The sequence below is a fragment of the Suricata suricatta genome, chromosome 3 (genome assembly GCF_006229205.1).
Source record: "Suricata suricatta isolate VVHF042 chromosome 3, meerkat_22Aug2017_6uvM2_HiC, whole genome shotgun sequence".
NCBI lineage: Eukaryota > Metazoa > Chordata > Mammalia > Carnivora > Herpestidae > Suricata > Suricata suricatta.
In genome coordinates, this window is record NC_043702.1 from 21158886 (window position 1) to 21170032 (window position 11147).

At 36.1% G+C, this 11147-nt stretch overlaps 1 protein-coding gene across 1 annotated transcript in view; it reads left to right on the forward strand.

Annotated features, from left to right (window-relative positions):
- ABCA12 (ATP binding cassette subfamily A member 12) overlaps positions 1-11147 on the forward strand; it is a 166968-nt gene that overhangs the window by 112876 nt on the left and 42945 nt on the right. The window contains exons 24-29 of the mRNA XM_029932926.1: positions 4463-4792; positions 6124-6193; positions 6282-6416; positions 7321-7467; positions 8395-8581; positions 10658-10876. Of these exons, the coding sequence (XP_029788786.1) occupies positions 4463-4792; positions 6124-6193; positions 6282-6416; positions 7321-7467; positions 8395-8581; positions 10658-10876 (1088 nt within the window). The remainder of the gene's footprint in view (positions 1-4462; positions 4793-6123; positions 6194-6281; positions 6417-7320; positions 7468-8394; positions 8582-10657; positions 10877-11147) is intronic.

The following is an 11147-nucleotide window of genomic DNA, read 5'->3' on the forward strand; positions in this document are numbered from 1 at the left end:
TTTGGTTGCAGCTCCTACCTTACATTTCTCTTTCAGTTTCCAGGTACTCAGAAGTGAATCTTTATAGATTAAAGGAAAACTTAAAAATAGAAAATTGTGATAGATACTGTGTTCTTTTGTACTTCAAAATAAATACCTACCTTAAAGATAGAATTTGTGGTAGAAACACAGTAAATATTAGTGTGTGTATTATACATATGTATAATATACATATGATATATAATTTTGTATTTTAAAATGGTGCTTTTTTAATGCATCTGTGGATCTCACAAAAAAAAAATCAAAGCATAATGAAGAATTCTTTCTCGATTGAAGAAAGACATAGTTTTCAATGGTAAACTGGTTTTTGTTTGGTAGCTTTGTGTCTTCATTTTGCATGCATCTACTTTCAAAATTTAACTACTTGATCTTTGGGGGTCAAAATCATACAGTGCAAGATCACTGAGCTTGGAATCAGAGAGTCAGGCTTTGAGTCTTCCAGTTCATATTCACTTGGGCCGAATCCCTTAAACTCTCTAAGTCTTACTATCTAGACCTAATTCAGCACACACTTCCAGAATGTGGCTCTCTCACTGCCACAACAAGAAATGCATTCAGTTATCCATATTTTATCAAATCCAAGATGACATTTTTTTTTCTTTGCTTCTTAATGCCTCTGAAATTGGGATGCATTTGATAGGGTGTCATCATTGAATTGGTGGTGATTTTTCTTTCTTGGTGGCACGTAAAAATAATGGCACATCTCAAAATCAGTGGTGTCCTAAATTCAAAGGAATGTCGTCTATTTATGAGATGAATTGATGGAAGGAATTGATTGAATAAGTGCCTCCTGCTCAGTACCTCCTGGTCAGCCTTCCTCAACTGCTCATGGTTCTAATTGTATATCCTCCTATTTCGAGGTAAAGAAGCTGAGCCCAGTGAGAGGTGACTTGGTGAAAACTGCAGGGCTAGGTAGTTGTCCAACTGGGGATGGAACTCAAGTGTCTTGACTTTCAACCAATCCTTTTCCATATCATAGCTGCTTTCTCTCTTATCTTATTTTGGTAGCATAGACACTTAAGGACTTTTGATAATAATGATGAAATTCCCCTAGGTTACCAGAGATTCAAAATCATGTTTTAATACCATCATTTTAATATTCACTAAGTACTAAAGTTTTAATTCCCTATGTCCTTCTCATTCCAATTAAATTTAAAAAAAGGTTAAAAGGTACTTTTTTCCTTCTGTAATTGTTCTTAAATCTGGGCAAGAAAACCAAGTTAGTTGCTATTTCAATGCAGCCATTAATCCTTGACCTTGATATGATATGATATGACTCTGGTGAGTTTCTTTAACTTGTTAAAGGAATTAGTACAAATATTAATGCCCAATAAGTTTTTTGATGAGATTAAACCCAGTTAAATAAAAAAAACTATTTTGAAATGCCTGCAGTTTTGTTCTGTGTTCCTTGCTTTTAAAAATTAAAATATTAAAGCTGTACAAAAACTGATTTACAACACACAGAGAAGTACTTTTCCACATTATTTTCTTGATTTATGGGTTAGCTTCATCTCTCTCATCCAATCTAAATCATTTATGGGGATTTCAGCTGGAGACAAAATTTTGGAGTTGTTCTTTCTCAGTTCAGATAGGTAATCTAAAATGTCTGTGGTCTGGAGAGATGGTACCAAGAATTATGCAAGAAATTTTAGTACTTTGGTGCTTCACTTTAAACAATTTTTATGCCTTCTTCATAGACACTATCCACCACAGTAGTGGGAATTTGGAACACAGCACCTTACTAAAAAACAATAATCTAAATATCTATTGTTAAGAAAAAAATTTAATTGAGATCAAAATGTTATCATTCCTTATAAATTACTGCTTGACATTCTTATTGAATTGAATGAACACTTTGCTGCCAAGTAAATATAGGAATCTTTGCAATTTCTTTTCCTGAGAGCATTAATGTCAATCCCTGCACATAAGCTTCTCTTGAATGGGGCAACACATTGACCCAAAATCTTACTGACTTTCCTATTTTCTGCCCTCTACTGGAGCAAACTCTGACCACTATGTACAGGGGTTTTCCTTGAGCAACAGGTTATCAGATACTGATGAATTGCTCCAGGCAGGTTTGGCAGGCTTGAGACAAGTGACTCTTTGATAGCAAAGCTGGCACCTGACATATGTCACTCTGAGGATCAACTAATGACATCCAGGAAAGCATAGCCAGACATTCTCTGTGGGCCATCTTCCATCAGCAGGTTTGGTCTTATTTATTATAAGAACATTGGCACTGGATCTGGATAATTTATGGATGACTTACATGCTCTCATTCCTCTTTCTCTTTATGAGTAACAGCTGTTCTCCTCATGGCACAAAATCCTGAAGTTTAACATTGAAGTTTCATGACAGAATGTTAAGTAGTGAACACTTTTGGAAGCACCTAGCTCAGTCTATTTCAATAGGAAGTAGTGATCACCCTCCAACTTTTATCAGCTCTTGGGAATAGGAATCTGATCTCAAATCTTGAAAATTTCAAAATTACAGTGGTAAACACTTTTGGTCCTGGTCTTTGGGTTTGCCAGATTATCTTTTAATAAGGCTATGAGTGGAGAATTTTCTAGTTATAAAAATGTTTTATACTGCAGCTGTCAATTGTTGGGAAAGGAAAACATGTTTACACACACCAAAGTCAGCTTTCTTTCATGTCCTAGATATTTTATAGTCACCTTGTGAAACAGATTGACATTGTCTCTTACTAACATACACTGTCATTGGGCAAAAATATTTTTTGCACAGGTCACATGAAATTAGGTGGTGGATATCACCTCTAGAGTAGTTATATGGGTTCCATAACTCCCCACCTAATTATAAATTCAGTTAAACTTCAAAATACAAATAAGAACAGCAAATGAACATATCATAATCATACTGGAATATGCAAGTGTCTCTGAAATGCAGTCATCAAATACATGACACAGTAATTTTCTCAAATGGGTTGGGGTACAGAGAAAAAATTTCGAAAATAAGACCTCTGAGGGTTTTTTTAATACCGTGTAATTTTGTTTTCAATGATAGATACGTAGTAAATAGAGGAAACCTTCCATAGTGCATCTTCACTCCATGCTGAGTTTTTTTTTTACTTTGACCCACACTTCCATTCCTGTAGAAACATAAGTTGAATCTTTACTGCAAAGGGCAGGAGGGCCTGGGAGGAGGGAAGCAGTAAGGAGGGAGGAGGGTGAGGAAGAGGGCAAAGTTAAGAGAAAAAGTCACACGCTTTTTTCTCAGTGGTGATTAGCTTAAGGCCCACAGCTTAGACTGTTGGCAGTCAGGTAGCTGTTTCCATGGCAACAAGAGGAGCAGCAGAGTTATCAAAATGTGATAAGTTACAAAGGCAGAAAATAAAATTCACTATTTGCGTGTAGAGCAAAAGATTCAGCAACATTCCTTTTTTTTTCCTAGACAAGTTAGGTTTAAAGAAGGAGGACATTGAAAATCTTTCAGTTTGCCTGAAGTACTAGATTATAAAGCTTTAGTGGAGCATTTCTTTTGTTCTTTTTTAAAAAATGGACTGTTGACTCATAAGCTCGGCATTAATCATGTATTGTTAAAACTAGAAATCTGGATATGCAGGTTTCCACAAAGTGCAACCAAGATCCAGGGGACTTTAGAGCTTTCAGAATCCCTTTGAGTTAATGCTCAAACATATCATGCTGATCTGTTTTTCTACCTCTGTGGATTGCCTTGGTCTCTAGGGATGTCACCGAGTTATTAAAGAATATAAATTGAGAGAGAATGAATCTCAGATACATGAGTTCATTTTGGGTGTATGAATGTCTTTTTGGCAAACAAAGAGGACAGAACTGACCTAGATGACCAATGATCTTTCTGCCAAAAGGCGGAAAGTCTCCCTTCAATGTTTCCATGTTTTAAATCTCAGGAATCAGGTTCATTCATTTCTCTCAGGAACCTGAATACTGATTGTGTTGTCCATCAATGTTTAGATTTTTTTTAATGATGTTTTACTATCTCAGTCCCTGCACTGAATTTGAAATAAACTATGTTTTTCCACCTAGTTGAAATATTGATACCTGCACAAATGTCAAATTCATGTTGTAAAATTCTGCAGAAGACACCATAAATTTTGATAATCTATTCTAAATTAATTTAATCTGGGTATATCAGTTAGATACCGGTTATAAAATGAAACTGGAAAAAAAAAAGAACCTTACCATCCAAATCACCCATTATATTGGGGAACTCTGAAAGCATGTAATTTAAATTGGGCCGATATAAATGTTCATATTAATTTTACATAGCAAGCATGGAGAAATCCTTGACTTATGAAAATCATTAAAATGCCTAGTTCCATATATATGAAGAGTCTCATGGGCATTTTGGCATGGTGCAGAAATAATTGCATTTTGAGTGAATATCAGCTCAAAAAGTGGCTAATGCTTTTTCCTTTTCACAGTACATGAAGATGATGGGCGTGGACTCCTGCAGCCACTTTTTTGCCTGGCTTATCGAGAGTGTTGGATTTTTGCTGGTTACCATCATCCTCCTCATCATTATACTGAAGTTTGGCAATATTCTTCCTAAAACAAATGGGTTCATTTTGTTCCTGTATTTTTCGGACTACAGCTTCTCGGTTATTGCCATGAGCTATCTTATCAGCGTCTTCTTCAACAACACCAACATTGCAGCCCTTATTGGAAGCCTCATCTACATCATTGCCTTTTTCCCCTTTATTGTTCTGATTACAGTTGAGGATGAGTTGAGTTATGTAGTAAAAGTGTTCATGGTGAGTCATCTGTCACAACGGAATGGCTGGTGTGTGATAAAAATTGGTTCTTTTTATGTTTTTAGACTCTCAAACTCCAAGTTCATTTATCTAAATTGAAAAGTTCTGTGATTGCAAAATAAACTTAACTGTTCTAATGATAGTTTATTTTATATCATTGAGTACTATACAAGCATAAGACAATGAAAATGAAACTTTCCCCCACAGTTTTTAAGATCATAATATGTAATGCTGTTAAGAAATAATTTCTGAAGAAAGAATAATCTTTTTTTAAATTAAAAAAAATTTTTTTTGAGAGACAGAGAGAGACAACACGAGCAAGGGAGGGGCAGAGAGAGAGGGAGATACAGAATCTGAAGCAGGCTCCAGGCTCTGAGCTAGCTGTCAGCACAGAGGCCGATGCGGGGCTCAAACTCACAAACCGTGAGATCATGACTTAAACCAAAGTGGGACACTTAACCAACTCACCCACCCAGGCGCCCCAAGAATAATCTTTTAAAAATAATTACTTTAAAGATCATCACAAATTCTGACTTCTTTTCTGATCTAACTCCTTAAATATCTTAAAACCCTTATTACTGGACTTATTCTCATATGTGAATTTTCATGGTTTTCATTAACATACATTGTAACTTATAGGCATAAAGACAAATGCACTGAAAGCATATAATCAATTTTTAATTCTTTTCCTGCCTTTTTTATTCAAAAGTATTGGATTAATTTAAGAATTTTAATGAAATTATTAAGAATAGTTTGAAATTTGGAAAGTAGAAAAATAAATGTCTGTGAGAGTCATATTGAAATATGGTGTTTATGGAAATAGAAAGTGTTAAAAACTTCCATTTAATATTGACTACTTTGGATTAAAACAACATTAAATTTCTAATTTGTTGCATTATAAGTATTCAATCAGTTCATATTTATGTATATTTTAAATCATAGTACTTCTGTTACCTGTAATCAATTTATGACATAAAAACATCTTCTGGCTCCTTACAGTTAATTTGATTTTAGTCTCAACATTGCATTACCCTATAATTACCTATTTTGTAAATTGCTGACCAACATTTACAAAGTTTAGATATATATTTTGGATTTTTGACAAATATTTTCCAAGTTGCAATTTTCCTGCTTCTGTTTTCTGCTTCTGTTTCCCTCTTCCTCTTCCTTCAGAGTGGTAGCGTGCTTGGTCAGGTACCCATGCATTTTTAAGTATGCTTAGGGAGTTAATGTCAACTTACCCTATGTAAGTATCCAAAGTTTTAAGTATGTTTAGATCCCTCTTGCACAAAACTTATAAGAACCATCACTGCTGTTTCATTTCTTCACAGAGCTTGCTGTCCCCAACGGCATTCAGTTATGCAAGTCAATACATTGCAAGATATGAGGAGCAGGGCATTGGTACGTTCACTTCCTTTAAAATTAGATTTTATCGTTCACAACTGCAATACATCGCACAAAAGAATAAATACATGTATTTTCTTTTTAGGTCTTCAGTGGGAAAATATGTACAGTTCCCCAGTTCAGGATGACACCACCTCCTTCGGATGGCTCTGCTGTCTAATCCTAGCTGACTCTTTCATTTATTTTCTTATTGCTTGGTATGTCAGGAATGTGTTTCCAGGTATGAACATACTTCTACAGATATATTTTTTATAGATTTCGTACTTATATATCAGCTAATATGTATTTTCTAATATTTGATGTGCCATATATAGTCTTAAAAAAAAAAAGCTTAAATCCCAAAACTAACCAGAATTTTCCAGGATGAGATAATGCACTAGTGAATTCCTTCTCTGATGTTCCTTTAAAGGGTGGAGTGGCTTAAGGAGCATGGAATCCAGTCTTTCCAAACAGGCACATGAGATGTGATAAAACAAAAGCAGGTCTCCTAATTCTATGGAGGATTTACCAAATTCTAATGGAAAACACTAGTTGGATCCCCTATCCTAGGTCTCAAGTTGTCATCACTTTTAACACGCTCAGGAGCTTTTCCATTCAGCCTTGCTGATATTTGTTCATTTCCTGATGTTCTAGAATAAAAGAGTATTGTCCCATTTACATAAAATTCCTATAAAAGACAAATGTATGGAGACAGAAAGCAAATCAGTGATTGTCTAGAACTGGGGTGGGACCAGGAGTTAATCTATACATGGGCAGGAGAACACTTTTTGGGGCTATAAGAATATTCTAATAATGCATAGATTGTGGTAATGTATGCACAACGTCATATATTTACTAAAAATCATCTACCTCTACACTTATTACAATGAGTAAATTTTATGACATGTAATTATATGTATACTCAATGAAGTTTTTTTAAAGAATAAAAGAGAAGCTTTTTTCTTTTCTTTTTTTTTTTTTTTGCTTTACATTGGAAACTGCAACTATGACTTAATTTGATATAGATCAAGAAAAAAGAAAAGAAAATATTTTTGAACCATATATAATATTCTGTTGTTTACCTTCTGATGCTTAATGTTAACAATCAACTAATATTTACTCTTCTTAATACATTTTTATCACAGGTACCTATGGCATGGCAGCTCCATGGTATTTTCCAGTCCTCCCTTCCTACTGGAAGGAGCGACTGGGATGTGCAGATATGAAGCATGAGAAAAACAATGGCCTTATGTTTACTAACATCATGATGCAGAACACCAACCCGTCTGCCAGTAAGACAAGTAGGTCAACAGCAAGCATTATTATGACAGAAGTGATATAAAAATTTACATGACTGGTAATTTTAATTATGTTTTTCTAAATGGCAAAATTATTATCCTTTTAGTCATGGATGAGTATGTCCACACATATGTGTTTAGACTCTTATGGAGATTAAATTGTGGCTTTTTCTGGGCTCATTAGCTCAGTTGGTTAGCATATGGCACTAATTAGGCCAAAATTGTAGATCCCTTTGTGGTCCAGTTAGATTCACACAGAGAAAAATTTTGTTCCTTGGCCACAGTCTACACGCCTAACTCCAGCCATCTGTCACTAGTCAAAAAGAGTAACCAAGTTACAAGTACAGATAATTTGGCATAACCCATCACCAACACTGAACAAAAAGTTTAAAGCTCATGACTTACTGACATTGGGTGAATAGTGCTATCTTTATAAAGTTAGGATGATCCATATCCATGTTCTATTTGTGGTGCCTAAAGCAGATGTAGATAGAAATCAATAAATTGGATTCTATAAATCACAGATCTGAACTGGCCTTGTCACCACAAAATCACATCTTATAGACATTGTTTCCATTAGTTGGTATCATCCTGTCTGATCAGAAGACTTAGACTGCCTTTTGAATACTTGAGATCTGTTGAAACAGGGAGAATTCATTATTATGATAGTATATTCTAGGACAACCTATTCTGACAGAGAAGTGTGCTATGAGGCTTGGAGAATATGGTTCCCTACCTCATTCATTCTTTAGCCAAATGAGAAGGAGGCTGAAGACTATAGTAGATCATTTGTTTCCAGAATTAGTTTTACTTAGAGGCCTGTGTTGTTATAGTCTTCAGTTTTTAATTAAGGACAAGTCTATCTTGAGTGACATTTTCCTTCTTTATGAGCTTATAATTCTTCCTTTGATTTCCTTTCAGGTCCTGAGTATATGTTTCCCTCTAACATCGAGCCTGAACCTAAGGATCTCACAGTTGGGGTTGCCCTGCATGGGGTCACAAAGATCTACGGCTCAAAAATTGCTGTTGATAACCTCAATCTTAACTTCTATGAAGGACATATTACTTCATTGCTGGGGCCCAACGGGGCCGGGAAAACTACTACCATGTATGTCACTTTCTAACACTTATTGTCGTGGAAGCAGATTACTTAATATTTCCTCATTTCTTTCATAAATAATAAAGTGATTACATCTCCAGGTGGATTAAGGTAGCTCAATTTGTTCACTATAAAATGGAGTCTAAGTCAGAGGCCCAACCTGAGACCTCAAAGGCCAGATCAAGCCGGACCAGTACTTCTTAAAAGTTTTAATTCAGTGCCAGTATTTTAAAATGGAGAAATTATCTAATGAAAAGGAATATTCTTGACATTCCTTGGATAATAGGATGTTCTGGCAATTTTGGGTCCACAGTCTAAGGTCGGGACAATTAGTTGGGGCTTACTGGTGACTGTCCTCTTAAAGGGGACATCTGCTTTCTGATTTATTCCTGTTCCCCACCAATCTGCACTGTCGCATATGCCCAGTCTGTTCCGTTTATTTGCATTTCTATTCTGGCCCATGTATAATTTTTAGTTTACACACTTTGCTATGAACACACTCAGCCCAGCTGCTCCTTGCCTTGATTCATGAAGAAAGAAATCACCAGCTATCAGATACAGACCAAAACGGCTAGGAGTGGCACATGAGCTACTCTTTCTTACTCATCATTTAGCTGATGTGTCCAAAAGGAAAAGAAATTCAAATGTTTTTAAAGTGACATTCTTTTGAATTTTTTTTGTGACTCACCTCCAGGGCTCCACATTGCTTGGCAGGAAGTCAGCGCTGAGCTGCTGTTTCTGCCTTAGCCATTATTTGAGAAAAAGTGTCAGTTGCTGGATATCCTATTTAGCATTATCATAAGTAAGCTCAGTGACTGCCAAAATATATTCAAATTAATTTTTCTTTTGTAAATAAAAGGGGACAACGGAAGGTCATGAAATGAGGGAACATGTGGCTACTCTTATTTATATGGCCTGTTTAAATTCAAAGTTAGCTTTCTAGTGAAAATATAGTGATATAGTGCTTAAAAGCAGGTTTCTAATAGGCAATAAGAGACCAGTGAAGAAAAGAGGAGGAGGTTTTTTGAAGAGGCTGTAATTTTAGCTGAGAAAGTCCCAATTTTATTCTTTTAAATATAAAGAATGAGTTGTTTGTATTTCAAGGTGTTTTTATGGGAAGAATTGCGTATAGTATTGATTTCCTGTTAAGTCCACAACAGTCATTTAAGGTCCATTACATACAGGGTAAAAGGTACTGGTTAGGTACTAGGGACAGTGGTGAAAAAATGGTTCCTTTGCCTGACCTCATGGAACTTACAAGTTACTGGATAATATAGATATTAAATAATTGCTCAGTTTAGTACCCATCTGAAAAACGACAAGCAATTGTCTAGTAAGATAGAGAATAATCACAGTGTAGAGAAAGGGACTGAAGGTGACCAATGTTCACATAGGAAGGATAGTTAAGAGACTAAAATGGTCAGGAGCAAGTGGTGGTGTAACTTGCACTGTGGTGTGGCTTGGAAAATGGGACATATGGGCAGTGGTAGAAAACAGAGATAGGAGAAGGATGCAAACACAGCTTCTGGATTCTAGGCTTGTGCACCCAGTATACAGATTCATCATATGGTGAAAGAGGAACATCAGTGGGGGCACAGAGTGGAGGGCAAAGATCCTGAGTTAAACTTTAAACATGTTGAGTCTTACACCTGCAAGATGTTTTATGGAGAAGTGGCCCTGTCTGCTGGATAGACAGTGCACACCTGGAACTGAGTGGTGAGGCCTGGGCTAGAGATAGAAATTTCAGACTCCATGACCTACAGATTCCATCTGAGACCAGGGAAGTGCATGAGTTTGTTCAAGGAGAGAGCACACTTGGCAATTAAAGTGTGCAGCCATTTCTGTCATAACTACTACCAACACCCCCGGCCCATCACTGTCACTGTGTAGGGTTTATGTAGCACTCTAAGTAATTTTAACAGTCATTTTAAGTCTATTCCCATGTCATACCATTTTATTTTATAGCTTGGTCTTACCTGAGGAAATACACTGTAATATCATTTGCTAATGAATGAAATATATTTTGTCCCAAACTCTAGCTTAAATGATTGGTTGAGACCTGATTTATCATTTCTTCATTTTCAGCTCCATGTTGACTGGGCTATTTGGGGCTTCAGCGGGCACCATCTTTGTTTATGGAAAAGATATCAAAACAGACCTACACACGGTACGGAAGAGCATGGGGGTCTGCATGCAGCATGACGTCTTGTTTAGTTACCTCACTACCAAGGAACACCTGCTCCTGTATGGCTCCATCAAGGTTCCTCACTGGACTAAAAAACAGCTGCATGAGGAAGTGAAAAGGTGAGTTCTAGCAGTAATCAGGACATCCCTCTAGAAAAGAGGTCAAACTATGGTAATAATGCCTATAAGAAACATTTGGTCACAAAACAATTAGTTTTTAGTTTTTCTACTTTTCTGGTATTGTGTATATATTTATCTAATTATCAGCAGCAGCCAATAATTATACTGCAACTGTTTAACTGTCTTCTTCTCAGGCTACCATATTGCCCCAAATCCTCTGTTTCTAATGGCCAAGCCTCCCAGCTGGACACCTGACTCTTATGCAGTTTGT